At 32.4% G+C, this 14,464-nt stretch overlaps 1 protein-coding gene across 1 annotated transcript in view; it reads right to left on the bottom strand.

The window, feature by feature from the left end:
* Gclc (glutamate--cysteine ligase) overlaps positions 1-6,988 on the bottom strand; it is a 39,619-nt gene extending 32,631 nt beyond the window's left edge. Inside the window, exon 1 of the mRNA XM_067286424.1 lies at positions 6,744-6,988. Coding sequence (XP_067142525.1) covers positions 6,744-6,893 — 150 coding nt within the window. The 5' untranslated portion in view covers positions 6,894-6,988. The remainder of the gene's footprint in view (positions 1-6,743) is intronic.
* Between the last annotated feature and the right edge of the window lie 7,476 nt (positions 6,989-14,464).

Below are 14,464 nucleotides of genomic sequence, written 5' to 3'. Positions count from 1 at the left end.
CTTAATATTCTTTGTATTCAAAAAATTTTTAAATTATATTATACTCTTACAAAAATAATCTTGTAAAATCTTGTAAAGACATGTTTAAATAGTATTTATTTTAAAAAAAATCAATCGATTCGCAAAAATTATTTTGTGAATTTATAATTTTGTAAGCAACAAAACATTAATTCTAACATATCTAAGTTGTTCTTGAAAACATATTTAATGGTTCTCAGAACTAACACACTCAGGTCTACAATTTAAGTTATAAATAATGAATAAATTAAGATTAAGGAAAATGAAAGAAGGTCAATACAATTAAAATTCTATACAAGACATTCTTCTTGTTTTTTCCCAGTATTTAACATCCCTTAATACTGTATTCTTCACATTTGATTACGACAATAAACTAGTTTCAGAAATTATTTTTTTAATCGATCTCTCATCAATAAATATTTTATTATTTTGAAATTTGAAAAATCTGATAAATTAGCATTAAATGTTATGTTTTATTAATAAGAATTAAAAAAAACAGGAAAATCTTTGATAATATTTATTTTAATTTTAAAATCTTGTAAAGACATTTCCTTTTTATGTTCGAGAAAATAAAATCACAAAATACAAATATTTCGCTTTTTTGGCAATGATAAAATATCTTTCTTGGGCAAACAGAACTAGAGAATTAAAAAAAAATGGCAAAATAAAACAATGTTACGTAACAGATTTGATTTAAAAATAACAAAAATTATATACAAAATATTACTTGCTGGATACGTTACTCTTATTTGATGTTTAAAATTAACATAAAAATATAAAATAGAATTATCACTATTAAAATAATAATAAAAAGAAAACTGTTCTAAGTTAGAGAGATCCAATGTTATGGGAATGACAAAAAGTAAGCTAACTGTATGGATCTATGTCTATAATATACAAGATTTCACACAAAAAAAAAATCTGAACAGAACTAATAATTGAACATGAACCCAAATGAATGGTGTCAAGTAGGTTCTAACATATTATTAGCTCAGTCAAATGTCCAGTATGCTGGTTGTCCTCCTGATGTTCAGTTATGCAGTGTAACAACAAAATACTTACCATTTAAGTTAACATTAAACAGTACAGCAGTCAAAAAATTTTTAACTGGTATGTACTATTTTACATTTATTGTTAGATTTGTTACATTACTTTCTTGAAGATTGGTTATGGAAACCTGAAAGCAATTATAAAAGAAAGTAAAAAGATTGTCATCTAAACAAGCACATAAAACATGACCAATTCATACAAGGTATTCCAATCAGTACATAAACTGATTATTAAATCAGATATGGTCTAAATAAGCAAGCCATTTGTAATTTGATTGATAAATTCTGAATAGAGTGTTTACATTAATGAGATTTTACTATTTCTGGGGTTCCTACTCAAATTTTTGAGAGTTAATTTTCATGACTTTCCCTGACCAACTTTGTACAAATTCTCTGATGCTCGCATCCCTTACAGTACAACACACTGGTAAAATAAAACAGCATTAGACTTACTATGCACATATGTTTAGTATCTCCAACAAGAGTTGTTATATATATTTTTTATAATTGCAGAATTGCTTTGTAAAATAGGGCTGGCGGAAATACAGTAAAAACACCTTAAACAGATAATGAAAATCTTTACTCGCCATGTCCAATCACCAGGAACAAACTATTCTCCACAGCAGAGACGACCTTTCTTTAGAGGCTACACTTCTGCCAAATTATGTAAAACAGTCTAAAATGTCCACAGGTGACAATCCCTTCACAATTAAAAATATAAGATTTCTTTGTATTTCGTCTCTGCTGTGGAGAATAGTTTGTTCCTGGTGATTGGACATGGCGAGTAAAGAAGATTTTCATTATCTGTTTACGTGCATTTACTTTAATTGCAGAATTATTAAAATTAAAAATAAAATTATTATTATAAAAAATTCTGTTATTAATCCATAACCATAAATCTAAAATGGTTTTGAAGAAAAATTCAATTACTTTTTATTATTCATTAAGAAATTCTATATGATCCATGTACGGAAGTATATATTAAATTTATCTCTCAATAAACTTCCTGAACTTTATAAAATATTAATAAACTAGAAAAAAAAAAAAAAACTTTGTTATGTAATCAAAGTCATTAAAATGAAAAATGATAAATAATAACATTTAAACTATCATTTTGTGATCTTTGTAAAATTTTTGGAAAAATTGTATCCTGAAAATATTCTGCACCCCTTTTCATATGTTGTATTGCACCGCATTACTTCTTGCTACCTAAAGATGGCTACACTTAGTCAAGCATAATCAGCAAAAAAATCAAGGCAGCAGCCAAGCAGGCAAATTACCTGACATTTTGACAATTTTTAACAAATTCCTTGACATTCCATGACTTTTCTGAACACTAATGAAAATCCCCGACTTTCCAGGTGTGTAGGAACCACGTATTTCCTAAATGATATAATGACAAGACATTGTTTTTGCCAAACAATTCAAATTATAACAGCAAATTTGCTACAGTTGAAAAGCTTACATTTTTAGAGAAATTGAATTTATAACTCATTTTGAAAAGTCTAGAATAAGTATAAATAGAAAAAGATAACATAACACCGTCTGTCAACGTTATGTAAAAGTAATTTATTTTGCATTTGTTCAGGTTTGTTTTCTTGAATTCAAATGTTTTGTTCTCTATGAACAATTCTGCCTGAAGCAGACTGTTATATACTGTCTAAAGAGCTCGGCTTTAAACAGTATATAACAAAAATTATTTTTATGTAATGCTGACAGATAGAAAAAGATAATGTATACCACTATTAATATTTGACATGTATAGCTCTTTAAAACTTTATTACTAAATATAAATCTAAAATTGCAGTTTAAATTTTTTATCTATACTTAATTTAAGATATAGATCTAAAAATTAAATAATTGTTTTTATAATTTAATTTCATTGGTAATAAACTAATATAATTATTGGATTGTTAACTGCTATGTTTTTATATGTAAAACTGAATCTTACTTTCCATTATTTTAATGAAACCACTGTGGAATCTCATTGACAAACGAGTTCATGATTTTAACAATGACAAGATAAGTTGTTTAAACTGTAGAAAGCACTTGCTTTAATTAAATATTTTTTTCTATTATTTTCTAGTTTTTATAGCAGGCAATAAAATTTTCGCAAAAGGATTACTTTAATAAAATTACGAAACAAAATAGATTTAATAGCTACAGTAGTATGTATGTAAAATTTATATTGTTCCTGACATTCATATAGCATTCCTTTCACTGTTAACCAAATGAATTATTATTATGAACTTTAAAACAGAATAAATGAATGAATTTCTAAAAAAGCAAATTTATCAGTAAGAACTAGTTTAAAAGAAGGGAAGAAATACTCTATATAGAACTATAGCAAACAAAAGATAATTTCACATATAAATTTCCTATAAGCAGAAATATATATTTCTAACTTAAAAAAAGAAGAAATATTTATTAAATTAAATATAATCAATATATGCTTCAGAATACTTTTAGTTAAATCTCTTGTGATTTTTTATAATTTAGATATCAGCTTCATTTCTCATTCCTACTTACATAGGTAGATAATCTGAATGGTTTGGACCATCCATAAAAAATAAAACTAAAACAGACTATTTAACCTTTTCTTGAACAGATATTCTTGCACATGGAATTAATCCAGAATGCAAAATTTGGTCAATTCATTTTACAGAATTTGTACGATTATATTCTACATAGAGGCAACTGTAAAGGCAACATCAGGCAAAATTATCCAATTCAATCCACAGTTATGTCATTTTAAAATTTAAAAAAAAAAAGGTAAAATTTAAAAATTTTTTCTAAAATTAAAAAAAAAACTGAAATTCAGGTAAATAATATTTGAAGAATCACCTAGCTGGCAATATTATATTAATATAGATTAAACAATAATTATATAAGAAATCTATATTACATTTAAATTTTCTAAATTCCTCACTAAAGTGGCAACTGAAAAACTATGAATAATAATAATAAGAAAAAAAAAGACATGATTCAATAGATGTTTCTTGTAAAACAAGCAATTAAACTTAAAATTTTATTCATTCAGGTTTAAATAAAGAATATGCATATATATCCTCATCTGATCGTCAAATGCACTAATGCAATATATCAGTATATTTTTTTAAACATGAATTTTCAAGACTATTGATTATAGTTTTAAGTGGGGACTACTAACCAACAACTTCAGAACATGACCAGTTTAAAACAAAAATTTCTCTATGTATTTAATATAAAAAGGAATAATTCTATATCATTCATTTTATATTTAGTCTTAAGCAAAACTATAAATTTAATTACTTTACATCTAATCTGATAGGTTTGATCTAATAAAGTTAGGTTTAAGTTTTCATCTAAAACGCATTTTACACATGTGACAATACCATCTACCAAACAAATAAAACACCACTAAAAGCTATTTGCTATTATGTTTACATTAAAATCAGTGGTTTATTTTTACATGATAATTGTCATTAAAACGTGTGAATTGTTCTTTGAAGTCTGGCCAAGTGATTGAAACTCACGAGTTGCTCATCCACTACATAACTTTGTACAGGACACTCATCTTGAGCAGTTGGAGTCTCTCTTCACAAGAGTCACTCGTCATTGAAATATTTTGCACAATCCTAAGTGTCCTTTAATCCAGTGATAAAAATCTTTCAACCTTACCTAAATATCGAAGATACGAAAATAATGATTTCTCAAAAAGAAAAATAAAAACTCAATTTTCTATCATTTCCACAGAAATAAATCTGAAATCAATTATACCATTATTTATATCAAATTACACATTACATCAATTTTCTTCTAGTGTTAAATGAACAATTATTGTATTGATTAAAAAAAAAATCTTTAAAAAATTTTTCTAAGAAAAACTGTTCTGTATTTGCTAGGCAATGATAAAAAAGCAAAAGTAGAATATTGTCAGCCATAAATGTAATATAAGTTTCATAATGAAATAGCAATTTTTTAATTGCTTGTCAATCAAAAACATTTCTGCATACAGTTTCACGTAAAAATTCGTCATGTCATATTAAATGTTTTCCATTCAACGAACGATCGCCACCACCACATAGTATAATTTACAATTCTTACTTTACGTATTCTAGAGATAATGTTGAAAGACGAATGAATATTTGCTAATTAACAGATGTTAAAGTTTTGTAATTAAATAAAATCCTGTTAAATCAGTTATTTCAATATACTTCATAATTGAAAATATATTTCATTATTGTTAAAATCATATCATTTTTGGTATGAAAATTTAATGGAGAAAAAAAAAAAATCAATATTTTAGTTTATTAATTTTTAATAAAATCCAGATTCTTATTTGTTTTGACAATTGCTATATTAAATTAATGGTAAAATAATATTCCAAAATTGTTAGCTCTCGTAAAATATGCTATAGAAATTAATGTAACCCAAATTTTTTAATATAAGTTAAATAGCTTATTCACAAAAATCGATTTTGAAATATGATATAATTATTTTTTTTAAAAACACAATTTTATTGTTTGCAAACAACCAAGAATCATCAATCCCACCTATTTAGCAAATAAAAGTTTTTTTTTTTATTCAGTCAAACAATATTAATAATTGCATTAAGTTAAATACAGCAAACAATATTCAGAGTCATTCCTAACCTGTTTGGGTGCAAAAAAACATTGCTGCCCTTATTAATTTTTTATCATTTAATTAAGAATTTGATATGAAGTGTTTACTTTTATATCTATATATACAGTATATAGCTCTAATAGTTAATCAAAACTTTGATTTTTATTATTATTCTTCATTAACAGCCAAAAATTTTTGTACACAAACAATCTGCAATCACCCAGGTACCAAAGGACCACCTTTTCCGTCTCCTCGGTCCAATTAATATGCCGCCGCATAACGTGCGCAACAAATTTTAACATATTTCCGCACTTCTTAAATAAATTTGTTTCTAAGATGAAAAGATAGATGAAGAAATGGTAATTTTTAAAATAAAGCTAGCTCCATCATCATCTATTTATTCATTTAAAGAAGCAATTTTTAAAATTCGGCATCCTCGAAGAGAGGAGGAAAGGTCGAATTTTATGGTTTCTTTCAGAGTCAGTCAAAAAGGAGTCGTAAAGATTCCGGATTTTAAAACCGAGAACGTTCGACATCCAGAATCTTTTTTAACGCTAATAAAAAGTCTATTTCGAAATATATAAAAATTTAATAGAAACCGTAAACCCAATTACAACGTAGAAAAATTAACAATAAACCAAAGTTAAAAACCGTGCAGTCCATTCGGATTTCAAATTACAGTTTGTACGACATCACGACAAAAATCTTATAATTTTTTCCAATTATTGCACTGGATTGCATCATAATGATATAATTGCATGCAATAAGTCTGTAACATTCAGATTTACATCCTGTAATTCGATCATCTATTAATATTGAAGATCGTTTACTACGTTAATTAAATACCTAAAAAGTAGAAAAATGAAACAATTATTATTTTAATTAATTAATAACATAAATTCTGCTTGGTTTTGAAATTTATAGACAATAAACGTAGTGTTTTGGTTATGAAATTATATTTTGAATTGAATATTTATCGATTTGTGGTACTTGGCAACGAAAAACAGAATTAAAAACATTATAAACGATCGAAATGATGCAGAAAATAATCGAGAGAAGAAATTTACTTACTTCGTCGCCCCATTTCAAGCAATCCCATTGTCCGTCTTTGAATTTATGATATAAATGAATGAACTGTTGTACGCCGTGTTGTCTTACGTGGTCGGCCCATTTTTTCGTCTCTTCCCAACTCAGAGGTGCTCCTTCCGATAAAAGGCCCATCGTCCGACTGAAAAACTTAACTCTTCTTTTTCAAACGCGACCAAACATACCGTACTTTATACGCTTGCGCTACAACTACGGCGCCCCCTCTCGCTTATAATTGTATCGTCGATAAATTCTCGCAATCGTTTCGATTTTGTTTTCGTGCTTTAAATATTGCTCGTTGTAATTTAAGATAATTGTTTTATTTATTTTTTGGATTCAAATTTTTATCTTGCCAGCTTTACTAAACTTAAGGTTTTGACGGCTGAATGGCCGAGCGATCAAGGTAACAGCTTGCCGCTCTGGTAGACCCGCAATCGAATCCGGCCTAGCCGTACCAATAATAGGCTTGCTAATAAGAAACCCTCTTAGTGCCCACAGGACAAAGTTGAAAAAATCCTAAAACTATTTTTTTATGCCCGTAGTTTCGGTGACGCCCACGATGGGCACGTTGCATGGTAAAGTGGCGATAATGCTAGGTTGATTCTATAGACACAAAAGTTATTTTCTAAATAAAATCTCACAACAGCCGAGAAAGTTGCGACACTCGTTGCCGGGTTTTTTAACTATGAAAAGAAAATTAAATCGTTCGTTTCGAGCAGTAGGCCCATCATTTTTCTCCATTTCCGTACAAAAACAACTATAATATTTTGATTCCTTGGTGTAGAATACGTACATTCCTTGGTGTAGAATATTTTCTTTGTTGCAGTACTCATAAAATTCACTTATTTAATATATAAGTCACTTTAATTAACGTTTACGTAACTAAACTATAACGCGCATATTTCATATAACCAACGTCCGATGACGTCAGGTAACCGCTTTTGAAATGGCGTCGGATAAACGAAATATTTCGAAATTTAGCAAAAATTGCGCTGTCGGACAATCGGAGAATACTGGACGAACGAGAGGAATGATTTGCTCTAGTTTTGGTGGTGGCGAGGTAAAGATGACGTTCGATTATAGAAAATCTTGCTTCTAACCCCTTGTGGAGAATGGAAACGGAAGGCGGAGGGTCGTATGGAGTCTCTCGATCCCAATCCGTCGTCATTCGGGGGATAGAAACGTAAAAAATGCAGATATTTAGCCTTAAAATTCAAAAAGAATCCATTACGTCAATCGCATTCGAATTCGTTAGGCGCTTTCTAATCTCCATAGAAACGGCGACAATTGCCGTTTCTATTGTTGCAATACGATTTTGCGTCACTTTTTTTTTTTTTTTAACTCTTTCCGCCCTGTGGGCACTAAGAGGGCCTCTTTAGTAGGCCCATTATGGGTTCGGCCGGCCCACAATGGGGCGACCGGGTGGTGAGGGACGGGGCCCGACATATCCGAACGGACCACCCCCCGAAAAATTCCTGGGGATTATTCGACCCGTTCGGATTCGATCCCGGGTCCCCCAGAGCGGTAGGCTGCCACCTTTACCGCTCGGCCATCCGGCCGTCTTTTTGCGTCACTTTGCACGTTTTTCACTTGCTGGATGGACGTGTGCGCTCTTTGCTCCTGTTTTCGGTGTGTTTTTTGCCTTTTTTCAGTGTTCTCTGTTACCCGAAGTGGTTTTAAGAAGACTTTTGGACGCCAACATCATACCAGGTAAGATTTTAATTAGAATTTAGCTAACTGTAAGATTTTATTTTCGTTTCGCTTAGTCCAACTTTCGGAGACATCGGCCGGCTCGGACTTTGCACATTTGCGTATAAATCGGCCGTCACTTGTGTTTTTCGTTTGAATTCTTCTTCTTCTTCTTTCTTTCTTTATTTCACTTCGTTAATATGGAGATTCTGGCCGGATCGCCTTTTCTTTCGTTTCGATTACCATCTCTTTCGACTTTTAAACGAGCCGCCACATTGGAAAGCGACCGAAGCGCCGAAAACGACGGACGCAAAGGATAAATTAAGTTTATTTTCGTAATTAATTAATTTATATAATGTTTAATCGATTTACACTTTATAAACACGGTCAAAGAATAAGGATTATTTGCAAATATCTTATTTATATAAATCGAATTAAAACTTATTTAATACTAACTTTAAATACGAATTCCATCGTAGACTTATCGTAATTATAACTAAATTATACTCTCTAACATTGTCTGATGGACGGAGATCGTATTCTGAAGCATGGGATGTTCCTTGGACAGGTCAAAAATTTGGCCCTTTGACCTCCGACTTCTCCATTGAATTTATGTATTAGTTATAACGGCTTATTTTGCGAGAATATCCGCAAACACACGTAATACGAGTACTAATACACTTAACAGTTGTCTATACAGACTGGACGCAAAGAATTCTTTTCCTTAGGCTCTTTGTCTCTTTCCACAAGGTCGATCTTCCACACTTACGTAACCCTCTGCCAATGCTTTGTGCCGCTTAAACGTTCGTGTCCCGAATGGCGAGTTGGACTGTGGGCACGTTTCGCTTCTTCGTACGTTTGTCTCGTGTTTCGGTCGACTCGTTGGCAATTTCTTTGCACGAAACCCTTTTAAATGCCGTCGTTGCGTTTATGTGACGTACACGTTAGGGTAAATTGCTCTAGAACGAAACACTTGTTACGACTTGGGCTCGAGTGCCTTTTCCGCATGGCTACGTGCGGCGTGTCTTTAATTTTCTGTCGTACAAATACAAATTACACGTAAGAGACAAATTACCGGGTCGGTCGTCTCTACTGCAAATACAGTTGGAACGTTCTAGCAATTTCCGGTAGGATCTAACGCGAGCTATCCGAATTCCGATTCGTCGTGAACTTTTTCTGCGTTAAGTATATCCTAATCCCATTAATATATATATATTTTTTTTCTTTCTTTGCAGAATGAAGGACTGGCGGTTTTGGCGGTGGCTGCGGCCCAAGAAGATGAAGAAGATGAAGAGTGTGAAGGGCGTTCTCCTTCCGCAATGGACGAAGAGAGGGCCTTTTCCCGACTTCAGGAATAGAAGATGTCGACAGCATTCTCTGTTCCGCGTTGAAAGGAGAGGAGGCATTTCGCTGTTCGGACTTGTTCCGAAAAGTGAAAATTCTCCATGTTGACGACATCATCTTTGCCGCACTGGGAGGGGAGGAATGTTTCGATCATTCCTCCCTTTTCCAACGAGTGGGATCCTCTCGATCGGTGTGGGCAAGGATGCAAAGGAAAAAGCGTCGCTTCGCAAGAGATGTGAACGACTTTTTTCTTTGCTATTTCTGAAGTATCATTTAAATTTAAGGTTTTAGTTTCAATTTACTAACGTAGTATAAGAAGGCAAGAGGTTTTTTAATTTTTTTTCCTCTTGTCGTACTAACATTTAAACTAAAACCTTAAATTTAATTAATTTTTTTTTCTATTTAATCTTTACCGGTTTAGACACTTTTCACCCGGACTCGACACCTTTTCCCGGACGTGACCCACGGACTTGTCTCTCGAACGTGACACTCGGTCGACGACAACGGATTTGACTCCCGATTGTGACCACCCGGACGTGACACGTTTCTTCACCGGACGCGACATTCGGCCGACCTTTCTTCCCAAACAGCTGTTATGAGGATTGAGCTTCCGGTTAGGGTAGGTTAGGTTAGGTTAGGTTAGGCCAGGTCAGGTCTTTCGCTCTTCTCATAACACTGTTCGGGAGGAAAGACTGTCTGATAAAGGTAATAATCTTCACCTTAGGTAATGAATGAATCGACTTCTCCTTTTCTCACTGTTTTTGTGTTTTGTAGGAACATTTGGGAGGGAGATTCTTCTTCCTCCCCAACTGTACCACGAAGAGGACCAAGTGGACATATGAATATTTTCCGAAATCTTCGATGGTAAGAACTCTTTCGTTTCGTTTTTTAACACATCTTATTCTCGTATCGTAATTTACTGTTTTTCTGTTTATAGGCATGCCGAATACGTTCTTCGATCACACACACACACGGACACAACATCACTGTACACGAAGATATACACCGTTTAACCTTTACTCCAATTCTCGCATCACGCACTTACACGTCAAGCGCCACGTTCTGTGTAATTCGACACAATGAAACAACTCGAACACTCGCTTCTCACAAATCCAACCCCTGGGTCCTCGTCCCGGGAAGTGGAAACGCCAATTTTAAAGATTAAAAGACTTTAAATTGGCGGCCGAAGGGGCTCTGGTATCACACACCTTGCATGGATTCATAGAATTTCAGACATTGGCATCAATAATCATTTCGTGATGAATTTTTCTGCTAAATTTAGTGTGGTAAGAAATTATCTGCGCACAAATCTCGCTCGTATTTGAGTATGGCTAACTCTTACCTAAGATCATTAATTAAAGATCTTCGTGCTCGTCGTATATTTCATCACACTTGCAATATGGCAGCCGGTGATTCTTTGTTTTGTTTTGTTTATAGAGGGCCGTTTCTAATTTTACCCATCGTCGGTTTCTGAAGATCCACAATTTGGGCTGCTGGACTGTCTCGACACATCAGGTACAGATAGCCCCGGGATTTTCAACAGCCCGAAATCGATCTCAGAGCGGTAGCCTGAAGTCTTAATAGCTCAAACATCCGGCGGTCACCTTATTATACCAGGTGTTGAAAGTATAACAAGTAGCGACACTTCCATATAAACAGTTTCTTTTTGTACGCAGGACACTTGCACATAAATTGTTTTTAGTTGGTCTGCAATGTACTGTACCGTATCTCTTACACAATATATTATTTCGGGGAGAAACTGATATTTTGTTCACAACGAGTTTTAGGATCTTAATAGCCAATTATTTCTAACACGACCGGATTTCAACAAATTTAACCAAACTTGGCCAAACATATAACATATAGGAAAGATGGATGGGAGGCGGACAAAGTCTCGCTTGGAACGACTCAGGGCCGATTTTGGTAGGTATGCAGTGCGTGCATGCACGCTGGCAGCCTATAGTTCACTAAAAAATATAATTTTTCATATTGTTAATGTAGTAATCAACTGGCTCCTGCCGGTCGTTATCTAACTCGTTTCGGGGGAGACCTTTTTGAACGACTACACGTCGTTCAAAAGGTCTCCCGAATCGGGACATGCCGCCCCTAAGCTTTCTATATTTGGTCTCGAGTTTCGTGTATCGAACTCCGTTCTCGAGATTAAGAAGAACAGGCATACGGACGGACGACAGTGGGAATTTATAGGTCTTAAATGTTTATCAAATCGTAGCCCAATTTAAATAAACAAAGAGGTGCGCACCAACGTTGTTAATTTAAATAAATTTTTATATACACATATTCATATACTAAATGAGAAATATTTCATTTTAGTTTGCAGCTTGTATTTCATGGCGGCGCAGAAAGGCGTATATTATCAACGGGGAGGTTTGATTTGAATAAAATTAAAATATATTAAATATTTTAATGGATTTTTTTACCCCTGTCAACTACATGAAACTATCGATAGTACGCTCTCGTGGGTTGGCTTGGGTTTTGAATTTACTCGCGATCAGCATTGATAGGGGCGGTCAAATATGTTAGCACGCAGGTGGCTAACAGTCCAGAATAATTAAAATTAAAAATAAAATGATTTATTAAATTAATCTACAGCCATAAAGCTATGTGGCTTTGAAAGAAAATAAAAAGCCATTATTTATTGATCCATGTAGAAAAGTATATATTTATTGAATTTATCTATTACAAAATTTCCCGAACTTTATAAAATACAGTATTAATAAACGGGGTAGAAAGATCAGAAATTGTTTTTATAACAAAATTACATAACAGATGCCGCCATACACAATTCTATTTATTATATCGTAGTTGATGCAACTGGATAATCAACTGCAACTGATCAACTGCAAATGAATGCAACTGGATAATCAAACTAATGACGTATTCCGTTTCTAATGAGACGAGCTGTATTAAAGTCGCTTTACCAGGCAACGCGCCTTTTGCTCACAAAGAGAGCTGAGGCTAGGGTAAAGACCAAAAGCAGGTTGATATATGTTATGGACCGAGTGACTAATAGGTCGTTATTTACGATGCCCGGCCTATAATAATGTCTAAAACGGCCCCGAAGACTGATAAACATTGGTTCATTTATTAAATTGATCAGCCATTATAATAAAGGTACATTCCCTTTGGGCAATTTGATTTTAAAAAAAAACTCGATTTAATTTTTGAATTATTTCAAAGTATTTTAACACTTTGCCTGCCAGATGATAACAGTATTCGTATTGATCCCTCAACGATAAAGAACGTGAAATATACAGTGCCCGATTTCGTTTTTCATTATTCATAATGGCCGGAAATTATGATTATCATCATATAACACGAGATTTATATGTTATGAACCAATTAATCAAACTGATGTATACTTCTAAATATAAATTAGACATTTCTGAATATGGTTTCATTCAAAAAAAAAGGAACCATGAATAAGTTTTCAAAATTATAGGGCCACGCTTCCAAATAAATAACAAAAATTATGTTTAATATGATCTAAAATTGCACGATTAATATTCATATTTTTTAAGTAAAAGAATTACTTAAAAGCACTTTCACTTAACTTAAAAAATGCCCGCATTTTATCCTTCCCCAAGAATAGTCCTTGTTTTTAGTATTAAAAAATTTGGTTAATAAATATTTAGAATCTTTTGCAAAAAATATTTTTAATAAATGTATTGAGAGAGTATCTTAAATTCTTAAAAAATAATATAAATATACAGTAGAGACTCGTTAATCGGAACCCCAGTAATCGGAACGATTTTCAGTCGGACTGTGTCGTGCCGAATCGAACGTTTTTGATACTAAATTTACTTCTAAAGTATAATTTTCATATTTTTATATTCTTCAATATATTTATTTTGTTTGTACAAAATGCAGAAATAATTTTTAACGATACGATAGCCTCGATTATTATTATAAAAATTTTCGTTAGGCTTAAAATCGACGAAAATTCGACACGAAGCGACACGCAACGGAGAAAAATTTGAACATCGGACAGGTTAATGTATTTATTCGTACGTAATTGGTAATCGGAACAAATCACTAATCTGAACAACCCCAGTCCCCAATTGATTCCGATTTTCGGTTCTCTACTGTATTTTCATATTAAATCATTAAAAAATTAGTAAATGTTTACCATCACACTGGCTTACTTTAAACACTAAAACTCCATGAATGAGAGGTCAATTTCCATTGTTGAAAACCATTTTGATGGCATCGAAATTAAGAGAGAGAAATCATCATTAAAGAGAAATTGATATCTTAAACTGATAGAAATCAAAAGATAAAAATGATTTTTAAAACAAAACTCTTCCAATATTAGAACAATGAAAGTTAAAAATAAACAAACAAATACAGTATAGTTCAATATCCAGTTTATTAGCAATATTTATACAACATTATCCAAAATTTTACGAATTTAATTAATGTAAGTGGGACGGACAACTTTTCTTGCCAATTTAGTGTTTTGAAGCGAACTTCTTGTTTCTCCATCTTGCAAAAAGGCGATGAAAAAATGTACAATTTTTGTTGAAATCTTCACATCCCGCTTGCTTATCTGCTAGTTGGGAATCTGACAACAGAGTTGCAATAATATCGGCATAAATATTACTACTATCACAAGTTCCGAGACTGGATGCAATTCACTCTTCTATCAGGTTACA

This window comes from Centruroides vittatus, unplaced genomic scaffold (assembly GCF_030686945.1).
Source record: "Centruroides vittatus isolate TY-2023 unplaced genomic scaffold, ASM3068694v2 scaffold_3315, whole genome shotgun sequence".
NCBI lineage: Eukaryota > Metazoa > Arthropoda > Arachnida > Scorpiones > Buthidae > Centruroides > Centruroides vittatus.
The sequence above is the reverse complement of the archived record's forward strand: the minus strand, read 5'-3'. Positions and strand labels throughout refer to the sequence as shown.